At 46.9% G+C, this 20,677-nt stretch overlaps 2 protein-coding genes across 2 annotated transcripts in view; one reads left to right on the forward strand and one right to left on the reverse strand.

Annotated features, from left to right (window-relative positions):
• Positions 1-23: 23 nt before the first annotated feature.
• GPC2 (glypican 2) lies at positions 24-6,122 on the reverse strand. The gene is made up of 10 exons (XM_070411503.1): positions 5,954-6,122; positions 5,141-5,299; positions 4,505-4,827; positions 3,623-3,703; positions 2,753-2,915; positions 2,377-2,507; positions 1,992-2,144; positions 1,766-1,905; positions 1,494-1,669; positions 24-776 (listed from the first exon to the last, which is right to left on the reverse strand). Exons 1-10 carry the CDS (start codon positions 6,120-6,122, stop codon positions 544-546), a joined length of 1,728 nt encoding a protein of 575 aa, XP_070267604.1. The 3' UTR covers positions 24-543.
• Positions 6,123-7,815: 1,693 nt separating this feature from the next.
• Positions 7,816-20,677, forward strand: part of STAG3 (STAG3 cohesin complex component) — a 28,143-nt gene continuing 15,281 nt past the window's right edge. The window contains exons 1-7 of the mRNA XM_070411504.1: positions 7,816-7,943; positions 9,196-9,298; positions 9,896-10,012; positions 17,190-17,286; positions 18,217-18,293; positions 18,811-19,015; positions 19,438-19,589. Of these exons, the coding sequence (XP_070267605.1) occupies positions 7,831-7,943; positions 9,196-9,298; positions 9,896-10,012; positions 17,190-17,286; positions 18,217-18,293; positions 18,811-19,015; positions 19,438-19,589 (864 nt within the window). The 5' untranslated portion in view covers positions 7,816-7,830. The remainder of the gene's footprint in view (positions 7,944-9,195; positions 9,299-9,895; positions 10,013-17,189; positions 17,287-18,216; positions 18,294-18,810; positions 19,016-19,437; positions 19,590-20,677) is intronic.

Consider the following 20,677-nt stretch of genomic DNA (forward strand, 5'->3'; position numbering starts at 1 on the left):
TTGTGAAGGATGTGGATGGCAGAGGTCATGAATTTTTTTTTTTTTTTTTGCGTTTTAGTTTAAGAAATTGGTACTGAAAAAACACACATAGAACCAAGGACCAGGGATCCTGATACACAGACCCAAGTTCCCTGCCCTGCACCCTATCAGCACCCAGCTTTGTCCATTTCAGAGACCGGGTGAACCCACCAATCCCCACTTCCAACTTCCTTCAAACCCTACCCCCCAACCATCACTTTAAAAATCTTCCCTTTCTCCTCCTTGGGGCTGACCACCAGAGCCCAAACCAGAGCTCAGTTGGAGAGACCACAGCCTAAATAAATACCCCCAGCCTCCCCACCCGGATACCAAACGAAAAAATAAATATGTGAACACCCACCCAATCCCAATGGGAATCTCCTGGATTTGGGGCCCTAGCCATTCACCCAAAAAGTCCCTTCTCAACCCTCTCTGCAGCCCCCTTCAACTCCTCCCCAGATCCAGCTGAGTGGGGAGGAGAGAAAGGGCCATGAACCCCTCTGATGCCAGGGCACCCTTCCCCTGTTATCGAGGTCCAAGCAGGGCCAGGGCTGAGAGGAAGAGAATGAGAATGGGTTGGGTGTGAAAACCAACAGATGTCCCCCCAGTCCTGCTCCTGCCCTGGTTTTGGCGGACGATGAAACCTCCTTTGCGGCCAGGAGGACGAGGAGGCCGGGCTGGGGGGCCCACAGCTGCTGCCCCGGCCATCCAGTCATCTGCATAGTGCTGTCCTTCTCCAGAGCCACTGGCATCCTCATCTGCCGGGGGGGGGGGGGGGGGGGGGGGGGGGGGATCAGAGACAGACAGGGATGGGTAAAAGGGGCAGTATGAAACAGACACAAAGAGGGAGGAGAGAGATATAGGTAGATAGATAGGAGGAGGGGGAAAGACAATGACAGTAAGGCAAGGATAGAGAGATCAGGTAGACATGAGAATGAGGAAAGGCAATGGGAGACAGAAAAAAAGACAATGAGAGAGAAAAGAGAGACAGGCAGATGGGAAAAGAGAAAATTAATAGAATAGAAGACCAGTATGAGAGAAGGTCTTCTTGTCTTGCTTCTCTGGCAAATTCTACTTTGGGAAGCCACTCAACCCTGCTTCCCCACGGGGGGGGGGGGGGGGGGGGGCGGGGGGGGGAGGCGAGGGGGGGCACATTGGGAGGGTGCCTACCCTCCCCAATCTCCCACAGTCCTTTGCCCACTGTTCTGTAAGAATGTTTTGGAGACTCCTCAGCTGGAATGTGAACTCACAGACAGAGACCTTCTCTCATACTGGTCTTCTATTCCTAACCTTTGAGGTCAGGGTTCCATACGTGATTGTAAAATGAATGCGTGAATGAATGATAACAAGATGGGAGGGGAGGGACTCAGAAAGCAGTGGGCGGGTCCAAGGTCCAATCCCAAGCAGCCAGAGGAGGGAGCCCATCAGCGCCCTCCTCCCCACCCACCTCCCATCCCCGGGGTATCAGGTCTCACCCCAGTCCTCCAGATCTAGGTCGCGTCCCTGGGCGGCTGCCCTCATCCTCACTGTAGCTGACCGGAGTTGCAGCCGCTGCATCCGAGTCCGGAGGTCGGGGTTTGAGGTTTCCGCATCCAGCTCTGGATTGTTGAGCTGCTGGGTCAGGGGGCCTCCGACTACCGGCAACAAGTACCTGCGAGCAGAGCAGCCCTAAAGGCTCCCGCCGGCCCTGTGGGTCCGCCCCCGCCCCCGGATTTGGGCTTTGGCCCGCCCACCAAACCGCTCTCACCGGCCCCGCCCGGTTCCGGTCCAGCAGGGCGCCGCTTCCTGGGTGATGTCCAAGGCCATGCGGGGGTCCCCGCACACCGCCAGGGGCAGCCCGGCCCAGAAGCCCCGGGCCCGGTCCAGCCGCTCGCGGAGCTCCCACACCTGGGCGTGCAGGGAGAGCAGGTGGAGCTGCAGCGCGTGCCCACCCACCCACCCCACACCCACACGCCCCACATCCCCCAACTCACCATCCGGGGCAGGCTGTTGCCCGCAGCTGTCGTGGGCTGCTCCTCCTCCGCCCCTGCTGCCGCGGTCCAGAGCCGGCCCGCTTCTTCCATGGGTGCCAGGGCTCGGTGGGCCCGGGCCATCGCCTTTGGGGGGACCCCACATTCCTGAAACACCTGTGGCACAGGGATGCCCCACAGGATGAAACTGGCACTGAATCTCCATTCCAACACCTAAATCTCCCCTGATAGCCCTGTTTCCACCTACAGTGTCTCTCTGACACCCAACACTGTCTCACAATCCCAGGCCATTGCCTCCATCCTTCTCTCTCCTGTACTAGAGCTGGCACCCATACCACCACTCCCAGCCCCCAGGCGGACACTCCCACGCTCCTCGAGGCTCCTGTACCTGGGTGGACACCCCTACACTGTTTTCCTGCAGGTACATCAAACCTTCTGAGATCTTCACCCCAATGGCCTGAGCTGCCAGCTCAAAGGAAAAGGGGCCCTGGATCTTCTCAGCCAGGAACAGGAGACCATCTTGAAGGAGGGGGAGAAAGCCAAGGGTGAAACGGGGAGGGGGGGAACAGCAGGGAGGTACTCATTAAACTAGGAAGTTCCCACAAATCCTGACGGGGACAGCAAAGTGTTAGATGGGGAGGCTCAAGATCTCTGCCACTCCCTCCCCGCTCAGTGACCCCCCTCAATATGGCTGAAAAACCCCTCCCAGTCCATCCCACTCACCCTTACAGGGACCAGCTTCTCAGGCTTTCCTGAGTCCTCACCCAGATAGGCCCCCCAGTCAGGGTCCAGTCCCCGGCTGCTGAGGCAGCCATGGGCCACGTTGAGGCAGAAGCCTCGGCAAGGCGGCAGCAGGGGGACCCCGCGACAAAAGGGGCAGCCAGTCAGACGCATTACAGCCCGCCTACAGCCTTCGGACATGGGGACCTGGGGGCAAAGAGCCGGGCTATGTGATCCACAGACACCGAGGCTGCCCTCAGCCACACTCAGTGCTGCGCATGGAGAAACCAAACACCCCACCCTACCTTCCCATGCCCCATATGGAGAACCGCTGTGAATGGCTAGGGTTGGTGACCCCATGTAGCAGCAGGTGAGACCCCAAAAAACTGTGGAGGGACGTTCCTCGGGGCCAGGTTGTAGATACTGCTTTTTGGGAAGGATGGAACAGTGGGGTCTGAGAAAAGGTTTAAGGGCAAGAGTGGGGAAGGATGAAACTGAGGATGGAAGAAGTAAGTCTGGAGGTCAGGGAGAGAATGGGTGGTAGAAAGAGAGCCTTGAAGGCCAAGTCAGGAATCTGGCCTTCAGTAGCAGGAAAAGAAGAGCATCTGGAGGAAACTGGGGGGAGCAGTACTCCCATCGCAGAATGTTATGGAGATGAGCAGAACCCCAGAGGCTGACAGGAATATGAGTCATCAGAGGGCAGGAGAGGGTCAGGTGAGAGCAGATTATGAATCATGACACCAGGGAGACTTCCCTCTGGCCCACCTCCTTCCTGGTTCACCCTGGGGTTCCAGGGCCTCAAGGCTAACGTGGGAAAGCTCCACGTCTCTCCTGCCAGCTGGCATCTGACCCTTCCTCACGGGGCATCTCCTTTTCCCTCCCTGAGCCCCACCCACACTGGAGCACCCTCTAACCTTAAGTGCTTCGCTGACCACATCTCTTCCAGTCTCCAAGCCCTGGATAAAGGCCCGGGCAGCCACCATGGCCCGGGTTATCTGGGAGAGAAGAAAGAAGGTGAGAAAAACCATAGGGTCGTCTTGTCAGTCAAGATCGGGGCCAAGAGACTATACCACCGGTATGAGCAGTGGGGGTAGGTTTGTAGAGTTATCTTGGGGTGGTTAGGATTATCAGGTGGTGCAGTAAGGCAAGTACAAGAGGCTCAAAGGAATTATAGTCAAGGTGAGCTGGGCTTGGAAAGAGATGGGAGGGATTGTTTTACGGGGCTTGGAGATAATGGGACTGTGCATCAGGACAAACACTGAACTTACAGCCAGAAGACCTGGGTGTGAGACACAGCTCTACCATTTACTGGCTGTGAGACCTTAACTTCTGGGAGGTTCAGTTTTCTCATCTGTAAAACAGCAATACTACCATCTACCTCCCAGAGTTACAATGGCAATTAAATGAGATACTATAAAATGAAAATCCTTCTCAAATACCAAGTGCCTAATTCACATTTAGTTGAACCAGAGGAAGTCAAGATATTAGAATGAGGAAAGAGTTGGCAGAAAGGTGGCTGGGAGGCAAGAGTAGGTGAGTGGGTCAGGGATGTGTGTGAAACTTCAGCACAGGATGAGAGTGGGAGACATCCAATTAAAGGAAATCAAGGAGCACTGGGTCACTGGGGCTCTAGATAGTGATCACAAGGTCAGAGATGGCTGACATGCAGGATGTGGGGATCACCGGGTCAGGGGTGACGGGAGCATGAAGGGGCGGTCATTCAGTTGGAAGTGAATGCACAGTTTAGAGGTCACTAGGTCAGAGATGGCTGAAACTCAGGCCTTGAGACCCCTCACCTGCAGGCGGAGGCGACGGGGTGAGTCCCCGAAAGGCTTCAGAGAGTCATCAGCAGAGGAGGCAAGGCGAGTGAGGCAGAACAGGTATTCAGGGGAGAAGATGTACTGTGGGTGCAGCAGGGGGAACATTCTCTCCAGGACCTGCGTCCAGAAATCCACCAAGGCGTCATCTAACCCCTCACCAGACTTCTCATAGTAGTCCCGCAGCCGAGAGAACAGGCCGCTGAATAAGGGGGTATGCTGGGAATATAGGCGGCCATAGGAGCGGTGGAAGAGCAGGGCCAGGGAGTGCTCAGCTGATGAGAGCATCTCCCGAAAAACCTCTGTGGCAAATGCAAAGAAAGTGGAGTGAGGTGGGATGAGGCCAGAGAAGGATGAAAAAGTGAAAGAGCAAAGGCAAGAAGAAAGTGGGGAGAGAAAAGACAAGTGAGTTAGAAACTGGGCAACTCTCAGACTTGGGCAGATTGAGAATGGGGTGGGGCAGGGCCCTGGAGAGAGCCTGGGGTGGGGTTGCGGGGGCTAAGACAGGGCAGGGGTGCCTTAGGGATGGAGTAGGAAGTGAGGACAGGATACTTGCTGGGATCATGAGCACAGCGAGGAGCTGTGTGGCCAGGTTTGGGGGCCCCAAGTCCTCACCATCAAATGTTCTATGCCGGGAAGCCAATGTGTGAACCAGGAAGGAGCCGCTCTCCTCCACCAGGCCTCGGAAAGTAGCCTCAGTGTCCCAGGTCAGCCTCTCCTCTATTTCACTGGAACAGCAAGTGTATTCTTGGGGACAGATCCGGAGGTGCTCACCTGGACAGAGGAGACACAAGGGATGGTGGGAAGTGATGTGGTAAAATTCCTTCCTTTTCCTGCCTATCTCTGGGGGCCATCCCTCCTTCTCTTTCACCTGTCTGGGTTCTTTTCTATTGTCTGTACACACATTCCTACTTGACCCTATTCCCACTCTATTGTCCCCTCACCCTTCCCCAGTCCACTGCCATTGGGCATGGGATCAAACAGTAACGGGCAAAATTAGTGATCAGAGGGCCCTCAGGCCACCGTCCCCAGCATGGCACACCCCAGGCCTCTAAGGACTTACAGGACAGCTTCTTTAGGAAGAATGGGGTTTGGAGGGGTGGGGTTACTTGGTAAACAAGAAAGTATTATAGAAGTGCTCTTAGAAACAGCGAGGAGAACCAATTGGGCTGTAAAGAAAGAACCAGAGAGATGGGTGCTACTTACTAGAAAGGGATTTGGGGTGGGGGTGGCGTAAAAGAGCTACTATGTGAACAGGAGGGCTATTGTGCTCCTGGTAAGGAACTTCAGGAGGAGAGGCGTTATTACTATGGGATAAAAAGATTACAAAGGTCACTCTGAAAGGGAAGAGTTATTGTGAGACCGGGAGGACCCACCCCCGACCCCTCCCTCGCCCCCAATTCTCTAGTCTTCCTCTATTCTCCTCACCTGAGATCAGGGCGGGAGGGAGTAGGCTTAAGCTATATCCCCGGGCCCCCAGAATTTGCCGGGTCTCCGTGCAACTCCGGATGACCTTTGCCTCGCTCCCGGGTCCAGGACCAGGACCGGGAGACAGAGGCAGCAGCAGCAGCAGCAGAAGAGTTGGCAGTGCGGACATAGCTGCTGCGACCCTGGAACAGCACAGGGGGTCCTACGGAGGGAAGAGGAGCTGCCAGAACTCGGGAAGCCGGTTCTCCGCTACAGGACCGTCCCGCCGGCCAGAGAAAGAGCGCGACCTCGGGAAACTGAACACCGAGGAGGATTGCTGAATCGGGCATCAACCGAGACAATGGGAGAGGCGAGTCGGACAGCGGGAGGGGCCCAAGGCGGGGCCTTACCAATGATGGTAAGGAGCCGGCCTCAGGGGCGGGACCAAGGGAGAAACTAAGCCAATGCAGTTGGGGGAGCTCGGCAGAGGGGCGGGATTAGGCTGAACTACGAAGGTTGGTTGGGGGCGTGGTCTTTCTCGGGGGCGTGACTATCTGCTTCGAAAGGCGGGGCCAGGGGAGACCCCCAGCCTATGGTAGTTGATAAGCCAGAATGAAGAGGCTACTACTGGTGTACTGCAAAGCCCGGCCGATGGTGTGTGTGGCGGGTGCGTGTGCGTGCGTGTGTGTGTGTGTGTGTGTGTGTGTGCGCGTACGTGTGTGTGAGTGTGTGGGTAGGGGGGGACGTGGGGGGGGGGGCGATAGTGGAAGCAGAGGGGCTGGGGCCGGGGTGGAGCACGGTTGAATTGGGCCGCTGGAGCGCCTAAGCCCACGTGACTAGGCAGCACGTGGGAGAGCTGGTGGCCGCTCGAGGACGCCAGAGCGGCGTGACAGGAACGTGGTGAGCACGAGCTCGCACACGGCCAAGCCTCGCGACAATTACCGTTGGGCTCGCGCCTGCGCACAACGCACCTCGCGCCTTCCCGCGTTTTTCTGGATTCTTCCGCCGCCGGAAGGGAAGCGGCGGGCCCCTGTGTCGCAGGTGGGGTGATTCCAGCAGTCAGAGGGACGGACCCCAGGCGGTGACTTCTCCTCAGCCCCCCTCAGCCAGAAGTCGCCGTACGGCCCAGGCAGTGAGGTTCCTCTTTGGCCTGAGAATATGCCCCCTACCTCGCCGTCCTCCCCCGCCCCACCCGCACTCCCCGCCCGCCTCCTGTCCCCTTCCTCCTCCATGCCTTAGTGGCCTCTCCCATTTCCAGTACCTGAAAGGCTGATAGTCTCGTGAGCGTTTAGAAGGTTCCTCAGCCCAAAGAAACTTACCCCAGGGAGGGTCAGAAGTACCATCATCTGGGAAAGTAGAGAACGCGAACTTTCCTTTATGCCTTCGGCATTTCTGGCCCTATTCTAATGGCGCCTCCCCCCTCTCCCCGCCCCCTCCCCCCCCCATTCGTTAAAAATGTCCCATTCCATTCCGTGTGGAATCAAGTAGTACTAACTTCCTAGAAATGAACATCCGGGTGCTTTTCGATTTTTTTTGTGTTTGTTTGTTGCGTGTTTGCTGGTTCACTTGCACCAGGCAGTTTGCGCTTCCAAATCGGGAGTGGGGTCCGCTTTAAGCTGCTGGGCGCGTGCCTTGCTCTGCCCTTGGACAGCGGCTCCAGCCCCCGGCCTGCGTCTGTCTATCTTCAATGCCCTGGCGCCTTAGGTCAAGCCTGTCTATTGTGTGTGTGCCGCGCCCCCCACCGCCACCCCCCGCAGTTCTGAGCGGTTCCCTTGGAAAGAAAAGGGGCAGCTGGGAGGGTCGGAGCCATTTTCTCTCTCTCCTCCTCCAGCGGGACCACCATGCCTACCCTTCGCCCTGTCTCCTCCCGGCGCCATAGCTCCTCCTCCTCAGGCAGCATGTCCTCCCCACTGCAGCGAGCCATGGGAGGTGGACAGAGGAGCCTGTCTGCGTCCAGTTTGTATGTCAATGTGCCCTGGGATGACGGGGACTCGGACCAGACTTCAGAGGGGTGAGTGGAGTTGGCGCAAAAAATTGTTGCCTTGTCTGGCTTTCGCCTGCACGTCGGCAGCTCTCCCCTCTGTCGTGTTACCAACGCGATAGTAGAAGGTGCTCTGTGGTTCACAGCAGGGCCCCGGCCCAGCGCTGCTGGCTGTTTTTATCTGCCCTACGTGTTGCAGGCATCAGGAGTAACACATGCTGCTCTGACTCTGTCACCCAGCTCGGCAAACCTTCCTCGAACACGTTTGTATATTCCGCGTGGACAGCCTCTGGTGGAAGCGGGACGTAGGGGAAGGGGAGACGCGAGTTCTTTATTTGTTGCCTGACATGTACTAGGCAACTACCACTTTGCAGTTGGTGCCCTTCAGTGCTTTTATTTGGGGATTTTATATACAGGTCCATCTATCCTTCCTTGTTACCACTTTTGAGCTTTTCTTGTGAAGGTTATTTTTTTAATCTTTCCAGAAAAAAACAATCCTATTTATTCCCTGGTTATTTCAGTTGACTTCCTCCAAATCATTTCTGTTTCTGACAGTACTACTATTGAGAACCAGGTTATATCTATGTTATAAACTTAATGGGAATCAGTAAGATGTGAATTTGTTTCAAGGGGTGGAATTTAACTTCAGGCCCATGTTAATCTCCTGTTTATGTATGAGTAATCTATGACTTCCCAAGCCATGCTCACTTGTCTCCACACAGCAGTGACCCCTCTGCCTGCTTAAGTAAATATCACTTTATTTTCTTACTAGAGGCCTGGTGCACAAAATTCGTGCGCATGGGATAAAAATTCCACGTAGGGGGTGTGCAGGTGGGGTCCCTAGGCCTGGCCGGCCTATCGGGGCTGTCTGGCCCAGTCCCGATCGGAGCCTGGGGGCCTCCTGCCACCTGGTGGGTGGGATGGCGGGGGCGGGGTTTGCCAGCCGAGGGAGGTTGGCTCCTGCATTGTCAGTGTGCGTCATAACGACTGGTCGTAACAGTCGCTGAGGCTTTTATATATACTGGTATAGATTTAGAGACTATTAGTAAAGGGTTTTAGGTCCTCATTCTTCATCTCCATTGCTTTATTCAAGTGAGTTTTCCTTTAAGAATTTGTCCTTACTGGCTAACAGTAAGCTCATGTCTTCCTGAAGAAAATCTGAATATATTTTTCTCATGGAGAAGGGGGTACAGTTAGAAATAAAAAGAAATTATAATTTATTTACCCTTTCCTGTGGAGGAACTAGGGTGTTGTATTTAAGGAGAACCACATTCCCTCATAGGGATAGTGATTCTTTGTCAGCTGATGAAGGCAGTGACTTTGAAGACAGCATGAGACGCAATATGAAGAAGAGAGCAGCAAAACGACCACTCAAAACAACCCCTGTGAGTCAGTCAACTTTTTGTTTTCAAACCTGGTCTGGGAAGCAGCTAAAGAAAATCTCGAAGAGGCTCAGGAGATATGTTTGATGAAAGGACAAGACTTGTTAAAGAGTTTTAAGAGCCTGGCCAGTGTGGTTCAGAGGTAGACCATGGACCCAAGAACCAGGAGTTCACAGTTCGATTCCCGGTCAGGGCACATGCCCAGGTTTCAGGCTTGTTTCACAGTAGGGGGTGTTCAGGAGGCAAGCTGATCAGTGATTCTCTCTCATCATTGATGTTTTTATCTCTCTCTCCCTCTCCCGTCCTCTCTCTGAAGTAAATAAAAACATTAAAAAAAAGAGCTTTAAGAGACAGAGTAGGAAGAAGGCAACTTTTGAAGAGAAAAGAATAAAAGAGAAGGGTTATTAGGATTCAGAGGAATAAGAATAGGGCTAAGGGGCTTTTTAAGAGAAAAATTTCACAATATAAAAATTATTTCAGATCTAAGCAGTAACTCAAACTCTGCTGTATAATTGGCAGCTTAAGCCTACCTATGTGATGATGAAACCACGTGTTAACGTCACTTTTAAAAAATATTCCTTATTTCTTTATACTTATTAGGTGGCAAAACATCCTAAGAAGGGGTCTCGAATGATACGTGGTCATAGCCAGAAAGAATCAGAGCCACCAGCCAGTGATCTCTTTGATGCTGTGAAAGGTGCCAAAAGTGACATGCAGGTAAAACAGTGTCTCACTCTGTTTCTTGATACCATCACACCCTTTGTAGGGTGAAAAGATAAGGACAAGTGTCTACAAACTTGATTTAATGTGGACATTTTAGTGAACATAATCTGTATCAGGAAAGACAGATGAGATCATGAAGTGAAATAAGGGAGACCTTAGATGAGAGAGATTGTTCCTTTCCTAACTATCACAGAGCAGTGAAGCAGGGAGAGGCATTGGATAATCTAGAAAGAGAGCTTGGATATGGGTGGCAACTTGTTCACCCTTATCACTTTTTAGTTTCACTGACAGTTATACCTAATTCCTTTCTCCCCTCCTCACATTTTTTTAAAAATATATTTTATGATTTTTTACAGAGAGGAAGGGAGAGGGATAGAGAGAAACATCAATGTGAAAGCAACATCGATCAGCTGCCTCCTGCACACTCCCTACTGGAGATGTGCCTGCAACCAAGGTACATGCCCTTGACCGGAATGGAACTTGGGACCTTTCAGTCTGCAGGCCGACCCTCTATCCACTGAGCCAAACTGGTTAGAGCTCCTCCTCACATTTTTTTTATAGCTGATTATAATTCTGTTATCATCTGAAAGTATATTAAACATTTTTTAAGTATGTAAAAAATTTTAAATGATCACCCAGAATTCCAGCCCTAGCTCAAGAAATGAAATATTAATAGTTCTGTAGAGACCCTTATTTATCTTCTACCCTACCCTCACAGTCCCCTCACCACCCAGAGATAACCACTACAGTGAATTTTCTATTAATCATTTCCTTGTCTTTACATTATAGTTTTATCACCAGTAAATGTTCTGTAATTTAAACAAATGAATCATTCTTTATATAGTCTTCTGTGACTTAATTATTTTAATTGTTTGAGATTCACCCATGTTAATATGTAATGTAGATTTTTAGTTTTTAGAAGCTTAACATTTTCAAGCATTGCACTTTTCTATTTTTTTTAAATCTTTATTGTTCAGATTATTACATTTGTTCCTCTTTTTTCCCCCCATAACTCCCCTCCTTCCAGCTCCCACCCCACCCTCCACCCTCACTCCCCACCCACTGAGTTCATCCATAGGTGCATGATTTTTGTCCAGTCACTTCCCGCATCTCCCAAAACCCTTTTCCCCCAAGAATAGTCAGTCCATTCCCTTTCTATGTCCCTGATTCATTATAGTCACCAGTTCATTCTGTACATCAGGTTATTTATTCACTTGATTCTTAGATTCATTTGTTGATAGATGCATATTTGTTGTTCATAATTTGTATCTTTACCTTTTTCTTCTTCTTCCTCTTCTTAAAGGATACCTTTCAGCATTTCATATAATGCTGGTTTGGCGGTGATGAACTCCTTTAGCTTTTCCTTATCTGTGAAGCTCTTTATCTGGCCTTCACTTCTGAATGATAGCTTTGCTGGATAAAGTAGTCTTGGTTGTAGGTTCTTGGTATTCATCACTTTGAATATTTCTTGCCACTCCCTTCTGGCCTGCAAAGTTACTCTTGAGAAATCAGCTGACAGTCGTATGGGTACTCCCTTGTAGGTAACGGATTTTCTTTCTCTTGCTGCTTTTAGGATTCTTTGTCTTTTGCTCTTGGCATTTTAATTATGATGTGTCTTGGTGTGGTCCTCTTTGGGTTCCTTTTGTTTGGGGTTCTCTGCGCTTCCTGGACTTGTAAGTCTATTCCTTTCACCAGGTAGGGGAAGTTTTCTGTCATTATTTCTTCAAATAGGTTTTCAATATCTTGCTCTCTCTCATCTTCTGGCACCCCTATAATTCGGATGTTGGTATGCTTGAAGCTTTCCCAGAGGCTCCTTACACTATCTTCGTATTTTTGGATTCTTTTTTCATTTTGCTTTTCCAGTTGGGTGTTTTTTGCTTCTTTGCATTTCAAATCTTTGACTTGATTCTTGCGATCCCCTGGTCTGTTGTTGGGAGTCTGTATAATGTTCTTTATTTCAGTCAGTGTATGCTTAATTTCTAGTTGGTCCTTTATCACAACATCGAGGGTCTCATTAGATTTCTTGAGGATCTCACTACATTTATTGGCGGTCTCACCAGTCTTCTTGAAGATCTCACTACATTTATCGGCAGTCTCACCAGTCTTTTCAAGGGCCTTATTAAATTTATCGGCGGCTTCTAGACAGTTCTTTAAAGACCTTAAAAGTGTGATTTGAACTCTATATCCAACAGTTTGCTTTCCTCCAATTCTGTCGTTTGTGTCCTGTTTCTTTGTCTCGGCATTTTTTATGCTTCGCTGTGTCGATAGAGTGCCTTTCTGTACTAAGTGTCCCAATTACCTGAGGTAGACACTCTTGGTGCACCTCCTTGTGGGCTTTGTGCACAGTCTTGTTGTAGTTAAGCCTTGATTGTTGTAGTTATCACTGTGAGGAATTGACCTCCAGGCCAATTGGCTGTGAGAATCAGCTGTGTCTGCAGTGGGAGAGCTTCTGTGCTGGAGACACCCCTCTGGGGCTAGACTTGCTTCGATGTGGCTTTGGTGCTCACTGAGTCTGCCCCCTGAGTGTGTCTTTTATGGTGCCACGGAGCTGCAAACTGGATGGTCCCACTCTGACCTCTGGTCTTCCTGGCTCCTGGATCTCTAGGGAGGTGCTAATCTAGCCTTTGCCTGAGGCTATCCAGCAAAAGTCTCCCTGCAGGGCTTGGGCGGGGCGGGTCCCACAGGATCAACAGGGTGGGGTTAGCAATTATGGCTGCTCTCAGTCTTGCCCTCAGAGGCTCTGCTTCTCAGTGTCCCAGTAATCGCTGCAAGCCCCACGGAGAGAAAGCTACCATAGGGTTCTGAGCGATGCCAGACAGTCCCGCTTCTCCCGTATGAGTCTGGGTCCCTAGAGACTCGCCCGGAACTGGAGCTCAGAGCCTGAGACTCCCTCCTGATTGAAAACGACAACCACGCCCTCAGCCACCAGCCCTCTCCGCATGCACTCCGAACCTTAGTATTTTACTTCAGCACTGCGCCTCCTCTGAGCCTCGGTATGCTTTTCTCTTTCCTCCTAGTTGTAGAACTTCCACTCAGCCAGTCTTCCTGTGGTTCTGGATGATGTCCGTTCCGTCTTTTAGTTGTATTTTTGAAGTGGTTGTTCGAGGCAGCAAACTCCGGTGTTTACCTATGCCGCCATCTTGGTTTCTCCCTGTTATTTATTTCTAATGCTATTGCATTATAGTTAGAAAATAAGGTCTTTGAAACTTGAAGACTAGCTTTATGACAGCATTTAGTCCTTTTCCAGAAACTATTTTACATGTGCTTGAAGGATGTGTGTTCTCCAGTTGTTGGGTCGAGTGTTCTCTTAGGTGAGAATAAAGTGTTAAATGTGATACTGTTTTGATATTTCCACCGTGATTTTAAGGGGGTTTTGAGGATTGTTTTTTTGGGGGTTTTTTTTTTTTTTGTCTGTTTGATATATCAATTACAGAGATAATTGTAAAAAGGTGACTTTTTCAATTACACTCTTTGCATTCATACCCATGTTTGCCTTAAATATTTTGAGGCTTTGTTTTCTGGTAAATCAAACCTTTTATTGTATTACTAGGGGCCCAGTGCATGAATTTGTGCACCTTGAAAGGAACTGTGGGCCATGAGGCTGTGGTGGGCAAAGAGCAGGTCTCAGCCCATCCTCCGTGCCCCAGCCTGGCCCCTCCCGCCACGCCCACGCTCCCAGTGCCATTCCCACGCACTGACGATGCTGGCCCCGCTTGTACCTGTTGACGGCGCGGAGCTATTGGGGCTGGTGCCAGCAGTAGGTGCAAGCAGGGCCGGTGCTGGCAGCAGGTGCGAGCTGCGGCTACTATCCCAATTGCCCCTCAGTGCTGGCAGTTGCTGCTCACAACTGCTGATGGCACCGAGTGATCAGGACCGGCACTGGGCGCTGGCCCCACTCACCTGTTCCACCATCCCTCCGCAACTGATGCCCACCATGTTCTGCATGCGCCTCCTGGTGGTCAGTACACGTCATAGCGGTTGTTTGGTTGTTCTGCTGTTCAGTCTATTTGCATATTAGGGTTTTATATATATATAGATATTGACATTCCTTTATCTATAAACATTAAGACAAAAAATTGTTTTGTATTAAAATGTTTACATTAGCTTTATTTTATTTATTTTAAAATATATTTTTATTGATTTCAGAGGAAGGGAGAGTGGGAGAGAGAGATAGAAACATCAAGGATGAAAAAGAATCATTGATCAGCTGCTTCTTGCATACCCCCTACTAGGGACTGAGCCCGCAACCCAGGCATGTGCCCTTGACTGGAATCGAACCCAGGACCTTTCAGTCTGCAGGCCGATGCTCTATCCACTGAGCCAAACCAACTAGGGCTAGCTTTATTTATTTATTTATTTTTTAAATATTTGCCTAGTGTTTTTTCTACCTCTTTACCTTCTATGTATGTTTGGAATTGTCTTCTGCATACAGCATATATCTGGATTTAATCCATTCTGTCAATCTCTCCTTTCACAAGAGGGTTTAATTCATTTTTATTTATTGTCCCTACTGATATATTTGAATTTATTTCTACCATTTTATGTACTTTCACTTTATCCTGCCTTTCCTCTCTTTTTTCCCCTTTCCTTGCTTGTTTTTGTATTTACATCTTCTACAAATACTTAAGCACATTTTAATTCCAATTGCCCCTTTCAATTTACATGCTAGTGTACAGTGTTTTAGTTGTATCTATTCTTCCTCTCCCAGGAAATGAGACATTTCTATTTTATACAATATTTGTTTATATTTACCTACATTTTTATCATTTTCTTTGTTCATCATTCCTTCTAAAATCTCAAATTTTTCATACAGAATCATTCTCTTGTTTTCCAATGTTTATCCCTTAAACTTTCTTTTAGTTTCTTAACAAACATTTCTTTGTTGTATAAAATGTCTTTATTCTTCAAAGATTCTTTGATGTGTATAGAATTCTAAGATGACATTTTTTCTCTTAGCACATTAAAAATGTTATTCCACTGCCTTCTAACTTCCCTTATTGCTATTGAAAGTCAGCTATCAGTCTAAGTTGGCATTGCTTGTTACAGGGGTCTTCAAACTACGGCCCGCGGGCCACATGCAAATACAAATATTCTATTTGTTCTCATTTTGTTTTTTTACTTCAAAATAAGATATGTGCAGTGTGCATAGGAATTTGTTCATAGTTTTTTTTTAAACTATAGTCTGGCCCTTCAACGGTCTGAGGGACAGTGAACTTGCCCCTGTTTAAAAAGTTTGAGGACCCCTGACTTATTACAACAATTTGTAAGGATGAAAATGTTCTATCTTTTCTCCATTATAATATCCATTAGCCACATATAGATAGGGATTTTTTAAATTTTTATTTGATTTAATAGCCAGATATGGCTAGAGGCTAATGTATTTGTGCATATCTAATTTGTAAATGTTTTTGTTTGTGTTAAATGCAAATTCTTTGTAAGTGATCTCTTTTTGTTGTGACAGTTTTTAAGATTTTTTTTTTTGCTTTTGTGTTATGATGTTTTATAGGATGTTTTGTCATGTTTGAGATCCATTAGTGTCCAGGCTCTGAGGACTGGTGTCTTTCAACAACTACAGAAAATTCTTTTCAAATATTGCCTCTTCCTTATTCTATTATCTTCTTCTAGAATTCAAGTAGATACCATTAGAACTTCTCACTATATTCTCCATGTCTCTTAATAGCTCCTTCACTGTTTCTGTTGCATTTGGATAATTTCTTTTACTTAATCATCCAGTTTACTCATCTTCTATTCTGCTATGTCCAATTTGCTTTTAATTTATTAATTGAAGTTTTAAATTTTATTATATTTCTCCAGCAAATTTTGTTTGTCCCTTTCAAAATTAATTGTTCTTTGCTTCTACTTTCAAGCTTTTCTTTTATTTCTTTAATCATAGTAAGCATAATAATTTTATAATCTGATAACTTCAATATCTAAAGTCTGTGAATATAATTCTTCTGTCTGTTTTTCCTGCTGGTTCTTACTTTCAGTGCCTTGTTTCTTTACTAGGTTTTACTATGATCCACTCATTTTCCGTGGAGCTCTGTATGTTGGAATTCTTTAGAGGCCTGGGTTAAAGTTGGGTGTGTTTTTTAAAAATATATTTTTATTGATTTCAGAGAGGAAAGGAGAGGGAGAGAGAGAAGCATCACTGATGAGAGAATCATTGATCGGCTGCCTCCTGCACACCTCCTACTTGGGATGGAGCCGGCAACCTGGGCATGTGCCCTTGACCAAAATCGAACCTGGAACCTTTTAGTACGCAGGCTGACGCTCTCTCCACTGAGCCATACCAGCTAGGGCTAAAGTTGTTGTGTGTTTTTTTGTTGTTTTTAAAAATAGATTTTATTGATTTTTTACAGAGAAGTGAGAGGGATAGAGAGAAACATTGACGAGAGAGAAACATCGATCAGCTGCCTCCTGCACACTCCCTACTTGGTATGTGCCGCAACCAAGGTACATGCCCTTGGCCAGAATCAAACCTGGGACCCTTGAGTCCACAGGCCGACGTTCTATCCACTGAGCCAAACCGGTTAGGGCTAAATTTGGGTTTTTAAGAGAGGAATCTGCATTTAACTGGGGACACTCCAGAATCACTTTTAATTAAATTCTCTGATTGAGATTATTCTGATAATATAGATAGTATGAATATGGACTGAAAATCTATATCTGAGAGCTGGTTTATGGTTATGAATTCTCAAGGGACAGTTATTTTTTTCTCTCCACCTCACACTAAGGTCATAGCTGGCTAGTTTTCTTGTCTTCTTCTGACCTGTAGGTTTATTTCTCATTCTTGCTTTCATAAGGATGTGACTCTTTGCAGGACTTAGCTTTATGCAGGAGTCTCCTTTTTGAACTACTTTTCTTGGAAAGTGCTTAGTTTCAATCTCCTATGCTTTGATTTCCATGTAGCCCCCTGGACAGAAAGTCAGGATTCTCAGGGTTTAATAGAAACCTCCAGGGCAACAGTCAGTTTGCTTATCTCTAAGGATTGCTACCTTCACTTTATTTTTAGCCATATGGAATTTCACCTTTCATTCCAATTCAGCAATAAATTTTAAAAGACTTTTAAAAAATTCAATCAGAAATTTAGATGCTTCACTTGGGAAGATCACACAGGACTTATAGTCTGTCATAGTGCCAAAAATATAAATCATCCATGTTGTTTTCCTAGTCTTTGGTGGATGAGTGGCTGGAGAGCTACAAGCAAAACCAGGATTCAGGATTCCTGGAGCTCATTAACTTTTTTATCCGATCTTGTGGCTGTAAAGGTGAGGAAACTCCTACCCCTTTCTGGTTTCTAGTCTTCTGCTCCTGTGTTATGAAACTTCCATTTAGAGGAGTAGGATTAAGCATTTCCTAAATGAAGAAAGAAGGTTAAAGCATAAGAAAAGTTTCACTTATTTAACTATATTGTTAACTGGTAAATAGAGATCCAGTAGGGAACTATATTGGTTTGGAGACAAGACCTTTTGTGGAAAAATAATTAATCATACTAATATTCACAAATTAAAATGGTCCCATCAGATATCTTTTAGTCTTCCTCTCTGTAGATGAAATATTATTTATTTATTTTTGTTAATCCTTGCCAGAGGATATTTTTCCATTGATTTTTAGGGAGAGTGGAAGAGAGAGCGAAAGACAGAGAGAGAGAGAAACATCCATGTGAGAGACACATCAATTGGTTGCCTTCTGCACGAGCCCCGACCAGGGCCTGGGTTGGGAAAGAGCTTGCAAACAAAATACATGCCCTTAACCTGATCGAACCTAGGACCATTCAGTCCTCAGGCTGACGCTCTATCCAAAGCCAAACTGGCTAGGGCTTATTTTCTTATTCCTATTTCTCAGCCACTTCAGAGCATATTTCTTCACTGAAGCTATGGGCCACCAGAGGCCTTGACCTAATTTATTGTGGCAGGTAGTCTTAGGCATGTTGTATTATAAGAATCCAGAATCTGGTTTTTTGGGGGGGGGGGGGGGATTTTTTATAACTGCAGTTTTCCACTGCTTGATTCCTTTGGGTTTTCTAGAATGGTTGCCTTATAGCAGATATACAGTTAGATGATAGCAGATTTGGGTCTTCTGATTACCCACCTAAGTTCTTTTCAATATATTCCCTAGAGCATCTTCAGATGTATATATAAATAGTCATGGTGTTCAGTTATTTTCCTTGTAAATACCTCATTTCTTCCATTCCTTAGGCACTGTGACCCTTGAGATGTTCAAGAAGATGTCCAACTCGGAGATCATCCGGCACCTAACAGAACAGTTTAATGAGGTGGAAAGAGAAGGCCAAGATCATTATGCCACTCATTTCAAAGCACAAGACTCATTATCCCCTTCTTTCGATTCTGGGAAATGTGATAGCTTTTAGAAGTTCAATCTTGTGGGGTCAAAGGGATCCATAGATATTATCTGTATATGCCTCTAGATTTGAGAAAGCAGGAAATGAGGTATAACAGAGATAATATATTTCTATACATTGGATTTTTAAAAAGATGCTTTTAATGATTTTTAAAGAGAGATAGAAATATTGATGAGAAGGAAAAAAATGAAAGAAATATCAATGAGAGAGAAACATTGATCAGCTGCTTCCTGTGGGCCCCCTACTGGGGATCGAACCCACAACCCCAGGCATGTGCCCTGAGAATCGAACTAGAACCTCTTGGTGCATGGGTCGCTGCTCAACCACTAAGCTACACTGACCTGACTATACGTTGGGTTTTGGCATCCAACGTCCCTATGGCTTCATAAACTTGGTAATAAAGTTCCCATTCTTTTCAAACTCTCTGTAGGACTCAGGAGACTATCCTCTGACAGCTCCAGGTCCATCCTGGAAGAAGTTCCAGGGTAGTTTCTGTGAATTTGTGAGAACATTGGTCTATCAGTGCCAATATAGCCTGCTTTATGATGGCTTCCCAATGGATAACCTCATCTCCCTGCTCACTGGCCTGTCAGACTCCCAAGTCCGCGCCTTTCGTCACACTAGTACCCTAGCTGGTGAGCACTCATTTTACTCTATAAATGTTCTCCTGTGGATTGTTAGGACTTTCTTCTGTTCTCCAGTCTTGGATCTTTTTTTGTACTTGCATCTTAGCTCTTTATTTCAAGGCCATGCTTCTTTTATCCCAATTCCAATTTAGTTTCTCACTAGTGGAGTTGTACAAAAGGGTGGAACAGTGACCATTTCCAGCTTTACTATGTTTCTCATAACTCACTACTGGGAATATTCTGAGTATTTTAAAAAGCCAAATAGGGTTAGGGAGAAAGAAAAGTCCACTCTAGAATAGTCTTGGGCTTTGAGGGCCACACTGCTCTAGTTTTTCATTTTCACTGCTTTTTATTCCCTTATTTTTTTTAACCTACCCTCTCTCCCCCGACTTAAGTAATGATTGCCTTATCTTGTTTTTCCTGACTCAAAGCCATGAAGCTAATGACCTCTCTGGTAAGAGTAGCCCTCCAACTGAGTTTGCACAGAGACAACAGTCAGCGTCAGTATGAGGCTGAACGAAATAAGGGTCCAGCACAGAGAGCATCTGAGCGGCTGGAGAGCCTGTTAGAGAAACGCAGAGAGGTGAGACGTGTTCCCTGCCTTTTCCTTCCCTCTCTTCCATCTTTCATTCACTGTTGCCACAGCCCGCCTTATCAGTCCCCAAGCGCTTTTCTCTTGGAAGGCACAGGTCCCCAAGCACCCTTTCAGATCATGAATAATGGAGACTGGAAATAGTTTAATAGACCCATCCTGTCAGAGGTCATTGCATGCTCATCTTGTTTCTGGGATGTGGGCTCAATTATTATCATTTCTAATTTAGAGTAAATTTTAGAATTCTCTATAATTCCACTTTTGCTCAGTTTCCTTTGTCTGCATTCATTATCAGAAGTATTTGGGTGTTGTGCCTACATATCATGCAAGGAGTTAAGTTCTTGTCAAGTATACAATAAACAGGTCACCACAAGATTACTAAGGCCAACCACTGATATGGAGGAGCCAAGTTTTTAAAGAATGGAAAGGGTACAGGCCTTTCAGTAACTCCTGAGTTTAAATTCTGTTCCAATTAGTTACTAGCTCCATGGTCTTGTGTAACACCTCTAAGTTTCAGTTCCTTTTCTTTAAAAAGGGTATAATTCTACCTTTTAATGAAGATTAAATGAGATAAGTAAGTTGCCTAGCCTGGCACTTAAAAAAGACCACTGGAGGACATAAGCCCTAACAGAACCTTTAACACTGATTAAACCTTTAAACAGCTGTATCCATCATGAGATTAGACACTGATCCCCTGCCACATACACACACACTCCCTTGGTATCTGAGACTTCCCCACCATGAGGTGGTAGAACTCACCAGTCTAACTATACCAATTGATCATTTTCCCAACCCTGCCAAAGATTTCATCTGTGCTAAATCATTAGGGAACCTTTTTATTTCCCTCATTCTTTCTTTCAGCTTTCACTGTGAGTATGCTCTTAAATCTTGTATATATTAGTTCTATCTCAAATCTTAGGCACGTTGTATTATAAGAATACACTAGTGTCTTTTTCTTTTTACTTCTCTATGCTCTTGCTTCATCAAGTATCCCCCTTTTTTGTCTTTAATCTCTTTCTCCCCACCGTTTCTTCTCTCCACTTATATGTAGCCCTTGAATCATTCTTTCATTCTACTCT

The sequence above is a fragment of the Myotis yumanensis genome, unplaced genomic scaffold, assembly GCF_028538775.1.
Source record: "Myotis yumanensis isolate MYYU_CA2020_CCGP unplaced genomic scaffold, mMyoYum1.0.hap1 SCAF_4, whole genome shotgun sequence".
Taxonomy (NCBI): domain Eukaryota; kingdom Metazoa; phylum Chordata; class Mammalia; order Chiroptera; family Vespertilionidae; genus Myotis; species Myotis yumanensis.